The 17,756-nt window shown below is 36.7% G+C and overlaps 5 protein-coding genes across 7 annotated transcripts in view; 2 read left to right on the top strand and 3 right to left on the bottom strand.

Moving 5' to 3' along the window:
- The window catches only part of LOC130086912 (SLAM family member 5-like), a 69,499-nt gene extending 68,218 nt beyond the window's left edge, over positions 1–1,281 (bottom strand). Inside the window, exon 1 of the mRNA XM_056253142.1 lies at positions 1,191–1,281. Within this exon, the coding sequence (XP_056109117.1) occupies positions 1,191–1,233 (43 nt within the window). The 5' untranslated portion in view covers positions 1,234–1,281. The remainder of the gene's footprint in view (positions 1–1,190) is intronic.
- The window catches only part of LOC130086920 (ladderlectin-like), a 175,196-nt gene that overhangs the window by 110,106 nt on the left and 47,334 nt on the right, over positions 1–17,756 (bottom strand). The window lies entirely within an intron of this gene.
- Positions 1–17,756, top strand: part of LOC130086917 (uncharacterized) — a 181,872-nt gene that overhangs the window by 124,864 nt on the left and 39,252 nt on the right. The gene's annotated exons all lie outside the window — the stretch shown is intronic.
- LOC130086927 (ladderlectin-like) overlaps positions 1–17,756 on the bottom strand; it is a 101,233-nt gene that overhangs the window by 74,772 nt on the left and 8,705 nt on the right. The window lies entirely within an intron of this gene.
- On the top strand, positions 6,354–8,268 carry LOC130086907 (SLAM family member 5-like). Its single transcript, XM_056253135.1, has 4 exons — positions 6,354–6,423; positions 6,796–7,125; positions 7,578–7,874; positions 8,112–8,268. Exons 1-4 carry the CDS (start codon positions 6,354–6,356, stop codon positions 8,228–8,230), a joined length of 816 nt encoding a protein of 271 aa, XP_056109110.1. The 3' UTR covers positions 8,231–8,268.

Here is a 17,756-nt window from a genome sequence, read left to right as displayed (position 1 = left end):
GATTAACTGACTGAAGTTCTATCTAGGCCTATAAGATCACGTGACAGACAGTGTTTTTATACTGTTTAATCACCCTCACCCTGTTTTGAATTAGAAAGCAATGAAACGCAAAGCCTCCGTGGAGATTATGCAGTGACTGAACGTGATCTAATCTGATTAATATCGACAAACAGAAAATACATTAGCCTATATCAAACATTATTAGGACAGCGTATTTACGACTACTTACCAACATCCGGCACACGTGAACTAATGCCAAATATCGCGATGTGTTCGGAATGAGCCTGCTTCAGCGCGATTTCCTACTGATAAAATATACTTTAAAAATATCAATAAACAGCAAAGCAATCCAGCTTCCCTGGCAATAAGACCGAAACAATATAATTAAAAGGAATACATAAACCATGATAAGATCTCGTGAATAAATGTTGATTAAACAGCTTCTCTGCTGCAGCCTGACAGGCAGAAATAATCGTGCTGTGATCACGAAAGATGTTCCCATTGAAATACATTAGTTTAAAAAAACGTGCTGATATCACGAAAATAACGAAATAAACGTGCCCGTGTCACGAATCAATAGATTAAATTACGTGACCAAATCACGAATTGCCGTGAGACTGGGTTGGAATTTACTTCTGTACTCATATGAACATATATAGTTTTCTCTTAGTATCCAGTGTATTTTTATTAAGAAACCAGTAAATGCCACAAACATAGGCGATATAAATTTCAGAGCAGCGAGATTCATCAATTATTGATGAATCTCGCTGCTCTGAAATTTATATCGCCTATGTTTGTGGCATTTACTGGTTTCTTAATAAAAATACACTGGATACTAAGAGAAAACTATATATGTTCATATATGTTTCTCTTGTTTTAAACCACAAGAGAAAAATATGACAGGATTGTCAAGAATTCATGCTTTACCACCCTAAACAATGACAAGAGTCTCTTGTCATTGTTTAGGGTGGTAAAGCATGAATTCTTGACAATCCTGTCATATTTTTCTCTTGTGGTTTAAAATAGATCTCACAAAACAATAATAATTTATTTTGAGCATCTTTTATCTGGGAAATCCTCTGGCTGATTAAAAAAAATGTTTTCTGGCTCTATATTAAATCTCTATAAATAGTATATATTTAAATTAAAGCAAGAACTGAAGTGTTAAAATGAATATGTTTAAAACACACCGGCCAGACGACACACACAGAACAACATAAACATGTGAACCATTCTCAGATAACAGCTCTATATATGAACACTTCAGAGACAGAGAGATAGTGAACTAGAAGGACAGTGTTAAAGGAACACTCCGACTTTTTGGGACTTTAGCCTATTCACCTTATCCCCCAGAGTTAGATAAGTCCATACATACCTTTTTCATCTCCGTGCGTGCTATAAGTCTGTTTGACGCACCCACCGCTAGCCTAGCTTAGCACAAAGACTGGATGTAAATGGTTGCAGCTAGCATACTAATCCAAATAAGCTGGCGGAGTGATAACCGCAGCACCTGAGACGCGCTCTCTGCTCCTCACCACGGCGCGTCTCAGGTGCTGCGGTTATCACTCCGCCCAAGTAGCAGTGCTTCGCCTTCAGATAATATAGTTCCCAGTATTTATACGGTTAAAATATGTCTGTGTCTCATATGACCTTGTTATTTTTACACTCTGTGACTATACAAATCACAACATGTAAATAGGAAAATGTTTGCGTTATTTTGTCACTTATTTGGATTAGTATGCTAGCTGCAACCATTTACATCCAGTCTTTGTGCTAAGCTAGGCTAGCGGTGGGTGCGTCAAACTGACTTATAGCACGCACGGAGATGAAAAAGGTATGTATGGACTTATCTAACTCTGGGGGATAAGGTGAATAGGCTAAAGTCCCAAAAAGTCGGAGTGTTCCTTTAAACTGTGAGAGAGTGTTTCTGCATCTGATTCCTCCACCAATAATATTTCAACACCTCATTCTCTCTCTCACTTCACACACACTGCTACTCTTGGTTATATTCCTCTGTATTAGTATTGCACTGTTGTAGATGGCGGACCGGACACAGTAACTTTCAAGCTTTTGTTTGCTTGTTTTGCGAGCAGCCATAATATTTTATTGTAGGCCTATAATTGATATTTTGATATTAAAAATATGTGATGGTCTTAGGATGGTCACTAATGGTTACTAGCTAACACTAACTTTGTTTTCCTCACTCAGTCGATCACACTCACACACACAAACACACACACACACACACACACACACACACACACACACACACACACACACACACACACACACACACACACACACACACACACACACACACACACACACACACACACACACACACACACACACACACACACAAACCACATGTGTGAATAGACACACTGATGATGCAGAAGCTGTTTATTTTCATCAACACATCTCTGTACAGAAGTCAGTAGAGGTTTACTTTGAGCCGCTCGAGTCTGAGCAGTGAATCACACTCATGTACGGCCTGTGCTTCTTGTTTTTGCTGTGTTATAATATGTTTTTTTTTTTTTAAATAGGCTATATGTTATTATATATATTTTTTTTTTTTAAAGATTTATTAAAATACTTATTAGATCACAGTCATTGATTAACAACTTAAATCCACAGGCAGATTAATCTAAAAACACACTGTTCTGTCATTTCTTCGGCATGATAAAAAAAAATCACGTTTATTGAAATCACGTTACAGATCAATAAAAATAAAAAGATTATATATATATATATTACAAACACTCATTTATACATTTACTTAGTAACAGTTTGATTCTGACATGTCTGTAAAAACACAAGTCCTTCCAGAAGAACTGAACTTCATGCTGACTGCACTAGTCCTGTAGGAGGCGCTAAACTCCTTCTGTCAGAGAACACACAAACAGAAGAAGAAGTGTTGCTGATACTCACGCGTGCCGCATCGCTTACTTGGGCCTTGTCCCAAATGGCGCACTTCATGCAGACTTTCGGTCTCGTGGACTTAAATTGCACGTGCTCGCCGAGTCTACGAGTCCGTAGGTCGTCCCATTTAGCATTTTAACGCTCTGAAGTGTGCTCAGCAGCGCCCCCTGTGTACCCTTGATGCGATCTTCCGCGAAGCCCGCATAGATGCAGGCTCCACACACTTTAACTACCCAGGAATCCTTGCGAAAGGCCAATCAGACAACGGATGGGAGGAGATTTCACTCACGGACAATTGTTAACATGGCTGAGAAGAAAAAATTCAAGTGTAATTATCATTACGGTTTTTATGACAAGTTCATACAAACATTATGATCATCGACCAGTGGTTGATGTCTCAAATATAGGTTAATAATAGCGAGCTGAATAATACGATCGCATTATTATTCATTAAAATTTAAATAGAACAGATTGTCAGGGCTTTACTGAGTCATATGTAAACACAACAACAATAGGCCGCATATTTCCCCGAACCTGCAGCTCCTGTCCATAACAACAATCAGACCGTCTTCCTGTTTCCGGCGTGACGATCGAGTCTGTCCCAAAAATACCTCTCAATGCGCCCTCGCCGACTCGCGCTAAGGGCCCTATAGGTCTGCACTACATGACGTCACCGAAGTGTGGACTCTGAGGAAGTCCACAAGTTCGGAGTGTGCTATTTGGGACAGGGCCTTGCTAGGCTAGTAAGTGAAAGTAGTAAAAGGAAAGCAACACACACATTTTTCTTTTTCTTCTTTTTTTTTTTTAGCAACACACACACACACACCTTTGCTTCCTTTCTTTTTTTAGCTCCTACTGTCAAGAATGAGAGGAAAACACACAAAGTGTTTTAATCTGGATCGATTTCTATTGCTCTTTTTGTAAATGTGAAAGAAAGTCTATTGTGCATTTATTTTTTGAATGAGGCCTGTTCATCTTTCTTTTGTTATTATGAGATGTCTCAATATCTAAGTGTTAAAATTAACTGCAACCTAGTCTTACATTTTTTCCTCTGTTTTACTTCATTCAAATAAATGTTTTCCTAAAGACAAATATATGTTATTGATTTGTTTTTGTTATTATGAACATGTTATAGCTATTCGTCAAATTAGATGGACTAACTCAAAACCCATTTTTGTTTATTTCAAACAGCCTTTGCAGTTTATTTAGAACCTGTAAAAAAATGTTTTTAATCAAAAATCCCATAGATCTGTATCTCTGCTAAATGAATTTTACATGTTTGTGATGCCCTTTAATTTTAAGTTCATTTTTTAAATTTAAATGATTGTTGTGTTTCAATTTACACTTACAAAATGTGAAAATGTGTCAGTTCAATAAGAAAAGGATGAAGGAATCAATATTTGTAAATCAGAATATCCTTGATTGCTCAAGAATCACTTAACGTAACAGCGAGAAAACTGGGATGAATGCAACAAATATATTGTTTTTATTTAATCAACATTTTTAAATGAGTAGTTTTATAATTCTCTAATTTTTAATTCGATCATTCTGTTTGCAATGCTTCACGGGATTGTAGTCTTTCAATTAATGAGGCTGTTAAGTTCACAGTCCTGTACCTTTGTGTAAAAATAAAAACAATGTTGCTTCAAATCAAAGTTTGTAGTGTTGTGATTCACCTAGCTGGTTGGTTTGGTTAATGTATTATAACACTTTAAGGGGACTTTTTTTTTTTTTAAAGCCCTTTGGGAAAAATTATGGAAAAAATACTTCCGGAACCAGCGCCGCTGAAAAATGGGACGTGAACTGTTGCACTCTATAGACCAGTATTAACAATAGTTGCCCTCAATAGTGCCTGTTTCTATGGTCCGCCATACAGAGTGGTGCAGGTATGATGTCACTTAGTAGGCCAATCAGCAGATTTTATGATTCTTACACGTTTTGTCCATCAAGATCATTTCCACTGATGAACACAAATCTTTTGAATACTAAAGCCCAAATGCAGTTGCCAGAAGTAAAAAATAAAAGGCTAAAAATGAACTTCGGTCACATGACTTCAACACCATAACGAAGCTTCTGGCAACTCTTTCTGTTTTTATCTAAAAACATTTTCCCAGAAAGTTTGAGTTAGAATAGTATATAAGAGCACATTTATAATCAAAACGATGCTGTAAAAGTGGACTCCCAAACACCTTTTCAAGAAACGTTACTGCAGCTCAAAAAAAAAAAAAAAAGTATTGTTATTAAAATATTTTATCAATTCTATGAAAATACATATGAAAATAGATCATATTTAATCAAACAAAAATGACATGTAGGCCTAGGTAGCGCAACACTATAAGCTCCGCCCCTCACTTCTATCCTGTGTCTGCTGGTCTGAAACTGCTGGTCTGAATCTGCTGGTCTGAATCTGCTGGTCTGAATCTGCTGGTTTGAAACTGCTGGTTTGAATCTGCTGGTCTGAATCTGCTGGTCTGAAACTGCTGGTTTGAATCTGCTGGTTTGAATCTGCTGGTCTGAAACTGCTGGTGCTGTGGTTCTGCAGCTGAGATCTCTCAATGACTGCTGATATATGAGCTCCAATGATGATTGACAGGACTGAATGATTAGGCTCCTCCCCCAACCTACGTTTGGAACTCCATAAAATGAGCCCTGCACAAACTTAAACTATTGTAATGAATTAGCAAGAAATTAATTGAGTAACTTTATCCTGTGTGATGATGAATTTACACCCATTCACCCCAAAAATGCACATTTTCAGTTCATGCATTCCTTACATGAGTGTATTTGCTATAGAAAGCGTGTAAATCCAGCTTCAGTGAGAAAGACAAAGCATGGTCACAACTGATGTGCAAACAAGCTTGAATGTGTCGGACTAGAACTAATTACAAGGTAAACAAATCACCCCAAACATTTTCTAAAACATTTTTTTAATTTTTATTTAACAACTACATTCTATTTAAACAGAAAAACCACAGCGCATGTTTTGTTTTGTTTTCTCCGAGAATGAACACGATTCAGTGAAAGTGACACCAGCGGCTCAGTGTGTGTGTCAAAGTGAAACCTCTGCGGTCTCATTTAGCTAAGAAAGGTAGATTGACCAGATAAGTGGAAAACCTGTGTGTATTATTGTTAGGCACACTGATGTGTGTGTGTGTGTGTGTGTGTGTGTGTGTCAGTTGTTTGTGGGCAAAGAGTGTCTTTATTTCCTTTATATTCTAAGAAAGACTGCATAAGAAATAAAAGATACAATTCTGCAAACAATCATTTTAATAACTGCCTGTGTTACAGAATGTTATATTAAGTGAGTCTTATAAAATGCTGTATATTAAGAAAGTAATATAGTGTGGTCTCTGATAGGTGGTCCTGATGGGGGAGGGTCCACACACACACACACACACTTATAAAATCACACTTCAGAGATTTTCATTATAATGTTACAGTGCTCAATGAAAATGGTTCATGTTGGTGTTTTGTTCAGCTTGTGTTTGTGGCAACGGTTTGGTAAGTGTTTTTATATCATTGTTTTTACTGATTTCGTTTATGCTTTGCTTTTCATAGAGGGTAATATGATGGGTTTGCATTTGTTATTTCCAGATAAAAAACTGTGAAGAAGAGCAGATAAATTACTGTAAGATCTCGTTTAAATGCAGGTCTTTCTTCACAGATCATCACATTATACACAGATTCAATCAGAAACACACACTCTTCATATCTGAATATCCCTGTAAAATATTCAAAGCAGATACAACTAGTTAACTGTCTTGAGGCAGAAGTTCTTCTAAAATGTAATTTGTGTGGAGTAAACAAATGATTCAGAATCTCTAAATACAAAGGCAATGAGTTTTTTACTGTTTAAATCTCTCTGTTCTTCAGGAGTGTTTGCTGGTACAGATGCAGTGAAGTCAGTGTCAGTGATGGAGGGAGATTCAGTCTCTCTAAACTCTGATCTCACTGAAATGATGGGTGAAGATGTGATTCTGTGGAGGTTTGGAGATGAAAACACTTTAATAGCTGAAATCGATGTACTGGACGACAGCATGACTGTATATGATGATGATCCTGATGGGAGATTCAGAGACAGACTGAAGCTGGATCATCAAACTGGATCTCTGACCATCACACACACCACAACTGAACACACTGGAGTTTATCTACTAGAGATTATCAGAAATCTGAGCAAGATTTTCAATCTCACTGTCTATTGTGAGTTTAATATTAGTTTCTTTAATTTGTTACATTGAAAAAAAATATAAAATCTAATTTTACAGAAAATACAAAAAAAAATCAGTAATTTTCATTTTAAATTGTTCTCAAACTCTGTAAAATTAACAATTCAGCTGTCATTTTGAATGATTATGTCATTAATGACAAATTACACTAATTCTCTTTTTTTTAAATGACTAATTTATCTACAGTATTATTTCTGTTTTCTTAAATTACATACAAATGTAAAATTAGAAAAATAATTGTGATAATAATTTGTGAAATCACCACTAGATGGTACGGAGCCCCTAAAGGGACATGGTAGAAGAAAACGCATAAGAGATGGAAGGAAAAATAATGAGTAAATAATACAATTTTAGTTTTAAGGAAAGTAAAAAAATAATAGTAGATGTATTTTAGTAGGGATAGTGATTTATTCTAATCTTTCTCAGCTCGTCTGCCTGTTCCTGTCATCATCAGTGACTCTTCACACTGTTCTTCATCTTCATCATCATCAAATTGTTCATTGGTGTGTTCATCAGTGTTGAGCGTGTGTGATGCGACTCTCTCCTGGTACGCAGGAATGAGTGTATTGTCCAGCATCAGTGTGTGTGATCTCAGCATCAGTCTCTCTCTACCTCTGGAGGTGGAATATCAGGATAAAAACACCTACAGCTGTGTGCTGAACAATCCCATCAGCAACCAGACCACACATCTGGACATCAACACACTCTGTCACACATGTGCAGGTACAGCAGCACTGATCATATGTTTATTTTATTATTATTATTATTATTATTTCATAAATTGAAAGTTGCTGTTGAATCACACTTTGTAAGCTCCAAATAAATTCCCCATAGTTTTATTTTTGCTTTCAATATTGCTGTTTTTACCATATTTACATTACCGGTGATTGTGCAGTTTGGAGTTCCTGAAACAGACTAATGTCGGTTCACTAAAATCATTATTTATCATTGGTTATTTAGAAGTCCACTGCTGTGGATCTACTGAAGCTGTGATCCGATTGGTCCTCTCTGCTGTGGTGGGCGTGGCTGCTGTCATTCTTCTGGTTTATGACATCAGATCCACAAGAGGAGGAGACTAATGGAAGATCAGTTGAAGAATCAACAGCTGTGACCCTTATGATAGTTTCTTATGAATGACTATTTTCAACAACTAAATAATTTCAATTGAGATGTGTACTGTGTATTATGCGGACTCCCAGAGTACACATTGACATGAACACATTATTAAGCAATTGCTTTGTTTTACTAATTTAGGGCTTTATTTTTTTTTGTTGCTTTTTTTTTGTGCTTTTTTTTTTACAATTGTATTTGTTGTCTTGTGTCAGTAGCCTAGTAACACAACCAAGACAGAATTGTGTTTTATTGAAATTAATTTAGTCTTATTAAAATGAATTTAATTGTTACTCAAATAATCCAACGTTTTTTAGTGTATACCATTTGTTGTGTTTTGCATACCAACATCAACATTCAGGTTTGAAACAAATAATTTGCAAAGGTTTTGTAACTTCACGTCTGTCAGTTGTCAGTTGCCTTATATCCAACAATGTCAATAAAGAATAATTTCTGAATAATCAACCAATTTATTTTTTGAACCAAATTATGTTTTCATATTTTTCATAATGTAAATTGGAGCAAATCTTGAAAAAAAAAAAGAAAAAGTCCTGGTTAGGACACTAGGTAGCGCTTAGTAGTAGGCCTATACAATTACATTATGCGTAGGCTACTCATCCCTCTAGTGGTCAAATGCTGCTGTTACAGTTTCATTTGTTTATAGTTTTTCATCATCTGCTTTCTTTCGGTTCCACTTCCAGTACACGAAGAAGAGGAAGGTAATGAGGTCGCGTATGAACCTATGTTTAAGATGCAGATGCATAAGTTGGAAAATAAAGTTGTATGTTGAATATTTCCACTTGATAAGACCGTCATCCTTCCGTTCCGAACAACGGACCGTTGCTCGATGACGTGTAAGGAAAAACATTAACTTACCGCTTTACAGTTGTTCAACGCAAAAGTCTCATAGCAGCCGAGTCCATGGGCGTAGGTTTGGTCTCAGCTTTGGTGGGCCCGGACCCTCCATAAGTCATTAGGGACCCCCCATAATAATTTATTTTTGGATTTTGGGGGGTCCCCGACAAATATATTTTAACATTAAAAATGATTGTGACAATTATAGGTCTTTAGTGACGTTTTATATTTATAACAGTAATTTATTTATTTCCTAGCCCGAGGCAGCAATCAGGGCAGCTATTAGCCGATTGAGTTGTTGTTGTGGCTCCCGCTAATGTACGGACTGTAACAAAGTTGCGCTGTTGAGGCTCGCGCAGTTATTTATAACATATTCATTTATAGTTAAGAAACAATATATAGGCTACACACGACCAGAGTGCTGGTTTCCTGAATGCCATCACGATTGAAACCCAGATATTGATTTCATAACAATTCAATAAACAAATAGTTAAATAAATCAATTAAGTTACTTACATTTTTAGACGCAATGACTGTTTTTGTTCTGTTTCAGCAGCGAAAATAGTTTCAAACAACAGAACCACATCGCATCTCAGAGCAACACTCATCCATGATTCATTACTGAATAATTCAGCGTTTAAATTTGAACTAATCGTTCGAGTCAAAGATTCAATTACCCATTACTAAACCGCCTCATTCTGAATAAATCAGCCGTTTAAACGAATCGTTTAAATGAACGACTCATTGACTCGCTCATTAAGACGGCCGCCTGCCGCCTGCCGCCTCCTACTGGCGGTTTAGTTTCAAAGTATCATTCTTTTCAACATTCCTTATTTGTATATTAAAAAAATATTTAAAACAATCTCATAATCTCATTTAATACAGTTATAATTTTTCAATGTAAATTATTTAATTTGATTGGTAGCAGCCACTAGGCTAGGCTGTCTTATTATTTTAATTGAATGTAGCCTATTAATAAAATGGACAGGGGATGATGCCCCCGGACCCCCCTAATGTTACGATTTTGCCACCTCTGCCTCATTTTTGAGACAGGAAAAACCCTGACATTGGTCCATATAATTTTGCATACAGTAGGCTACATAGTGTAGCAAGGTATAGTCTTCAGAATTTTTTATAATTTTATAATTACATACATTTTAGGGGACCCCCCAAGAGTCATAAGTAATTTCGAACCCTGATATTAATACTGTAATATACAGTAATGAACAAAGAAGGTCATTTGACGCGTTTCATCCATCTACTGCTTGTATATCTCCCTGGTAACAGCGCCATGTTCGCGTGGTGTCGTCATACACCCAATGCTTTTCAACGTTGTAAATCTGACTGACTTCAACTGATTTTATAGTAGATGTAGGAAATTACGATGCTGAATAGTGTTCTGTGGAACTATCAAGTTGTAAATAGCATTGCAAAAGTCATAGTCCTCCTGTGGTCCAGACACGAATGATTCCTGGGCTCCTTGTGACAAGTATAGCCTAGCCTAGTGTCAAACACCACACCGAACTCCTTATCCGCACTAAAGTCACTAAAACAGCTCAGAATACATTGACAGGTGAAAATCTACACCAATCTGTCTCTCACAAGTCTGTGTCCAGAGATTGGCGAGAACCGGGGTCATAAAGGTAAGACCTGTTTCCATACATTGTTTATTTAGTGAACACTTACACATTCATGGTGTTCGGAAATTATGAATCTGTAATAAATCTGTCATAAATACTAAATGTATAAATACAAATTATAAAGAAACATTTGGGTTAAATTGTTTATTTTATTTGAGTTTTACTTTCACTTTCGCTATTGTGTTGTTTCCAAGCTGCCAAACTGAAAAATGTGCTTCATTCGAGATATGTTTTCCACGCAGGTCGTGGGAGCGTACAGTTCATAACACAGCGTTCACCAATAATGTGATTATGGATTATGAGCATGTGCATTGAAAAGCAAATGCATGGCTAAGTAATTATTAAAAATAATATAAATGTTACTATTACTGTTCTTATAATGCAGTATAGGTCTTAATGACTATTTATAAATATATTTATAGAATAGTAATACTTATTTATAAGTATAAATGGAGCTATAATTCATTATAAGCATGGACTTCACAGAAAGTGTTACCATTGTGTTTTTAACTGTAAAATACAACTTATAACATCTACCTAATACTCAGTCTATAATAGTGTCTGTGTCCTAAAGGCCCAGAATGCATTGTGTTGCTGACGTCACACCGAACGCAGTGAGATTGTTTAGAAATCAGGAATGGTGATAAAGTTTAAATCCAGACTGGCTGGCGTACTTCCCATAAGTTTTACACATTATGTCACATTCAACTACATGAGCGTTTACAGTCCAACAGCAATGTGTTTTCGTCTACCTCTTGAAGTGGTTGAAAGTGGACAAGCTCAAATGTTTTAGACCCCCTTTAAACTTGTATTTAGTGTCATCCACTTGTAATCCGAACGACCAAAACGCATCTTAATAGGTATAAACAGGGCCTGAGATGAAGTGAAGCTTCACCTGCAGTAATTTAAATCAAACCTAGAAATTATTGTATGTGAGCTATAAAACAAAACGTCTATATTAAGTTGATGTACTACTGAACTCTACAGCAACTGAAGATGAAACCATTTTTAGACCATTTGTTCAGATTTTTTTTTCCTTTTGATCAACCCATTTTTTAGATTTGATTTTAAGATTGAAGGCTGTTCAAATAGAGTATTGTTTTTTGGAGGCATCAGTGTATAAGGTCATATAGAGATGCAAATGCCCTCTGATATCAATGTCAATACTTCAATCACAAAATGATATATTTTTATGTAGTTGTTTTGTGTAGAGTAGAAGACGGATTGTGAACTTCAACTTAGCAGGAATTGAAAAAAAAAGGGAAGGAATAATAAGAATAAGAATAATTTGCTCAAGATGTGTTCTCTGTTGTTGTTTGTCTGTCACTTGTCCTATGTTACGTGTTACACCTTGAACATGGTGCTATAACCCCCCCCTTCACTTATGTACCCAGGCTCACACTGAACGGGGTGAATAGTTATGCTATTCACAGTTACTGTGATAGTAATAGCAATAGTAATAGTTACTTGAATAGTTACTGTATACACATTTATTGTCTGTATTGTAATATATTGTGTATATATGCTCTTTTTCTGTTTTATTAAAAATAAAGTTGTCCTCCAAAGAGGGGGGGTGGTGGCGGGCAAAAAAAAAAAAAAAGGAAATCAACCACATGCAATTCCCGCTAACTCACAAAAATACAACATTCACACCTCACACACTTTCTAGTGCGTCTCTAACATAAACGTCCAGTAACAAACACACACACTCTTGCAAAAGCTGTTTGTGACCATGACATCAAACCACATTTCTTTCCGATCTGAAGAAAGACCACCACAGTTTTCAGTCTGACTCACACGCTGAGCTGCTGACTGTTTTAAATGCATGCACTTACTGAGTTGCATTCAATACAAAACCATTGTAATATTAGATTTAAATAAAATCATACAAGAGCATATTATTCTATTTAGATATTCAGACATGTGACTAATGTTGTGAACTTGACAAAATTACCACGAATTACAGTTACAATTACAAATGCATTTAACCCTCAGGTGCTCTTCGGTCATTTCTGACCGAACATTTTTCTGTTTTAAATTTTTAAAAATCACAGCTTTATCGGAATGTTACGAAACTTGGTGACTTTTATTGCATTGGGTATGTGAACACACAAAAAAATTGAGGTCATGATCCGAGCAGGCTAAGTGGTCGTAAAAAAATGAGTCACACTTTTGCTCTTCTGTCAAACATGACCGGCCATAGGAAATGAATGGGAAATTGACAAAAACACAAAAATTCTGAGAATTTTTGTGTGTACAATCTACAAATCGGCCATGATGCAGAAAAAAAGTGCTCAACAATGAAGGGGTAACACTCTAAAACACCAAGAGTGCAAAACAGACACACTCACCCACCCACACACACACACAAACACACTTTTTATACACATACACACCAATGAATTGACCGACCATAGGAAATGAATGGGAAATTGACAAACACAAATTCTCTACAAATCGGCCACAATGCAGAAAAAAACATCATTAGTGGAAAACATAACATAACATAACATAATTATAATTAATATATATATTTATATATATATATATATATAATATATAACATAATAATAATTATTAAAATTATTAAAATTATTAAAATAATAATTAATATAATATTTAAAAATAATAAATTAATATGTTTTAAAATAATAATAATAATAATAATAATAATAATATAAATAATAATAAGCTGTGAAAAACCATTACAGTTTATTTTTTTATTTTTTTTTATTGAATTGTAATGTTACCTGTAACAAAATCCTTTCTCTGTATTCAGGTTTGACTGTAGTAATAATGCAAAAACGTGTACACTTCACATCAAATTTATTAAAAAAAAATATATAAACCATGGCAAAAAATATTATTTGAGAATAAAAAAAAAATAAAAAAAATCCACATCTTAAAAGTAAGTAATTTTGTCCAAAAACTATTAGAGAATTCACAAGCCTCTCCATAGAGAGCTATACAGGCATCTAGTGGTTACACTATGAAACGACATGTTTTATTTTAATTTCTCTCAACAGATGGCGCTAATCTGACTTCAAAAATTGGATTTAAAAGGCCAGGTCTCTATATTAATCTGAAATACTGCAATAACTGAAGAAATATTTTTATAAATTAAAAAAAATAATAATTGTATTGTTTTCAATGGCAAAAATGGACCATAAATATTGCATAAATATCACAAGCCTCTCCATAGAGAGCTATACAGGCATCTAGTGGTTACACTATGAAACGACATGTTTTATTTTAATTTCTCTCAACAGATGGCGCTAATCTGACTTCAAAAATTGGATTTAAAGGGATACTCCACTTTTTTTGGAAATAGGCTCATTTTACAACTCCCCCAGAGTTAAACTGTTGAGTTTTACCGTTTTTGAATCCATTCAGCCGATCTCCGGTTCTGGCGGTTCCACTTTTAGCATAGCTTAGCATACATCATTGAAGTGGACAAGACCATTAGCATTTCTGAAAAAAAATGACCAAAGAGTTTCGATATTTTTCCTATTTAAAACTTGACTCGTCTGTAGTTACATCTTGCACTAAGACCGACGGAAAATGTAAAGTTGCGATTTTCTAGGCTGATATGGCTAGGAACTAAACTCTCAGTCCTGCGTAATAATCAAGAAACTTCACTGCCGTACCATGAGAGCAGCAGGCGTAATGATATGACTCAGCGCCTGAAAATAGTTCCGTTGTGTTGACGGAAGGTGGCCTATTTTCAGGCGCTGAGGAGGGGGGGGGGGGGGGGTGGACAATTAGTCTTTAGTCTGCCAAAAAAAACAACAAACACATTAAAATCATGAGCTCAAATGTCATTGTGAAAAAAAAATGTGTTACTGTTGTGTTGTAACAGTGTGTAGGCTAAATCAGACCTTTCAGGCTATAGCCTAACGCTAATAAGCCTTATGCCAAAATTATTATTACAACTAAATTGTCGGTCATTAAATAGGAAAACTAAATAATTTTGTAGACGATTTGCTTTGTGTAACCCGACATCAGACATAAGGCCCGGACAAAGTTTTGGCTAGTGCTGTCTCGTGAATAAGTCACGTCTGACGGCCGTTTCACACCGCATCCGTGAGCAGCGCGTATTTTTTTCGGCGTGCATGTTAATCAATGAGTGCATCCACACCGGGAGCAGGAGCAGCGTGTGAGCGTCGAGCAGGAGCGGCGCGTGAGCAGCAGTGAAGCGGGGGTTTCGGCGTCGTCGAATCTGTTTTTGCTGCACTTCTCCACGCTCAATTAAAGTGAATACACTTTTGATGGACAAAATTTCACACAAAAAGTGCCCAAAATGCACAGAATAAGCATATCTATTGAGTTTAAACAAGAACTTGAGTTGGCAAAAAAAAAAGAAAATGAAGACTAAAAAATAGTTTGGCCTATAGAAGATTAGGCTACCCGTTTAAACTTGTTTTTAATTATTCAGTTTGGGTGAATATATATTATATAAATATAGGCCTATTATATTTAAAATAAATATAATGGTGTATTATATTTATTTTAAATATATCTATATATTGTTACGGGTGTGGTGCAGGTTGAAGGAGAGGCAGAGTCCAGATTTCCAATTCAATCACTTTTACTAATAATATAAACTGACAAGGTTCAAACAGGCAGATGGACGGAGGAAACACACACCATAATACAAAGTAATATCAACGAGAACCGACAAGGAGTGAGGGAGAACACAGGGTTTACCAGGGACGGACTGGGACTAAAAAACGGCCCTGGACTTTGACTAGGCCCGGCCCAAAGCAATCGGCGCGCGGAAACTCGACAACAACAACAATAACGCCTGCTGCCTGGCATGAGTGTCACAAGACTTTAATTGTGGCTCATAATACTATACATAGCTAACAGCAAATTATACAATCTATTCCATGCTGTCTTAAAATGAATTTATTACTTAAAGGGGGGGTGAAATGCTGTTTCATGCATAGTGAGATTTTTACACTGTTAAAGAGTTGGATTCCCATGCTAAACATGGACAAAGTTTCAAAAATGAAGTTGTAAGTTTGATGGAGTAATTCTGTTCCAAAAATACTCCTTCCGGTTTGTCACAAGTTTCGGACAGTTTTTTTCGAAACGGGCGTGTGTGACGTCAGAGTGGCCGGAATTTCCTTATAAGGGTCTTAAGGGCACTTCTCCCGGAAGGGCGCGCGCGGATCTGTAGCCTAGTGCGTGCGAGAGTACGCCTATGCCCATCAGAGCGCTGGGCTCGGCTGCGCTGCAATTAAAAAAATGGCACCAAAAAAGTGTGTTTTTGGTTGCCAGGGCAAGACAACACTGCACAAATTTCCAAAGAACCCAGCGTTAAGGGACCTGTGGATGGATTTTGTTTTTCCAGAGCAGCAACGGAGTTGTGCAAGTGTTTTTGTTTGTTCCCTTCATTTCGACGGTAATAGTTTTATAAACAAAGCCCAGTTCAACGCCGGATTTGCAGATCGCCTAATACTTAAAGATGGAGCAGTCCCAACGATAAAGGTTCACGGTCGTGCGTTGCAACCGCAGGCGGTGAGTAAAACTGCTTCAAATGTCTGTGAGTTGTTAACTATCTGCGTGTAAGCACAGCAAGTAAACAACATGATCACATACAGTTAATGTATATCTATGGAGCATGCGATGTATGGTGTGTGTGTGTGTGTGTTTAAATACATTTGTTTAGCTGGCCACTGTAGGTGTCAGTTTGTTTATTGTAAAAATAAATCATGTCCTCATAAACCACGAGTCTGTCTGTTTACAACGCACAAATGTTGTAAAACTCGCGCATGACATGGTGTTCTAAAAACACTGCGCTCAAGTTCAAATCACTTCTATTTAAAAAAAAAACGCTCGAGACCTTATGTTTTTCACCCATTTCACTGCCCATCTCACGTTTTTGTGAGCAAAAACGCGTTCTGTATGAACGAGCCCTTAGTATTGTTTAGATCCTTGTTCTGCATGAGATTACTATCTGATTGTTAGCCATGGTTTATTTTCGGATGTCACTCACAGCTTCCAGACGCTCTCAACGCAAAAGCTTTGCGCGCTCGTGTCGTGATTATTTAGCTCCGCCCACACGGCACGCCTCCACCCGCTCGGGTTTTTCCGGAAAGACTCGGTACAGCCTATCTTTCTTTTATAAATATATTAAAACTAAAGACTTTTTGGAGATATGAAGGATGCAATACTACTCTATAGGTACTCAAGATTAACATGAGATTGAGTGAAACTGAGTGTTTCACCCCCCCTTTAATAATCTTAATTAATTTATGCAGTAATTAATCTTAGCTACTGCACAAATAATAATACCACATCTAAATGAAAATAGGCTACACCATTACAAATGTAACTTCTGTATTCAAAATCTTCAAAGTTTGTAAGCATTAACTGTAACGTTACCAACATTTTTAAAAGTAAAAGCACAACATATTTCTTAATATTAGCTACTGCATGTGGCATTTTACAGCTAAAATGTTGAAGTTTAGCTGTTTTAACTACTGTAATCATTAAAAATGTAGCAAGCTGAATATCACTTCCTAACATCATCCCTAGCAAGTAACTTGCAAAGTAATTTCTGATTAATTCGGTTCGTCAGTAGTAGAGATAAAAGCCCGCCCGCACTTGATTGGTTGGGTCCTTACATGCGCTTCGTGAGGCACACGCGCATACTAGCACACACACGCAAGGTCTCTAGCTCGCTCCCTCTCTCTGCCGTGCGCGCGCTACGCATGCGCACTCTTATTCGCTCTAGATTCCGAGAGATTTTAACTAATTTGCGGGCATCAGTGAGCTGCTATAAATATGCGGGGAACTTCTGGGAGACTTGGGATGTCTGTGACTGCGTGTGTGGCGGGTGGTGGGCCGCTGGGCCGGCCCGCCGGCCGTCCTGGAGTACCGGCCGTTCTGTGATTCTCCAGATCACACAGATGGCCAGTCCGCCCCTGGGGTTTACATACACAGAGAACAGAAAGGGGAACAAGAAACAGCTGGGGCAAATTATCTAGACACA

The sequence above is a fragment of the Rhinichthys klamathensis genome, unplaced genomic scaffold (assembly GCF_029890125.1).
Source record: "Rhinichthys klamathensis goyatoka isolate OS25496 unplaced genomic scaffold, OSU_Roscu_1.1 h1tg000103l_1, whole genome shotgun sequence".
Lineage (NCBI taxonomy): Eukaryota > Metazoa > Chordata > Actinopteri > Cypriniformes > Leuciscidae > Rhinichthys > Rhinichthys klamathensis.
The sequence above is the reverse complement of the archived record's forward strand: the minus strand, read 5'-3'. Positions and strand labels throughout refer to the sequence as shown.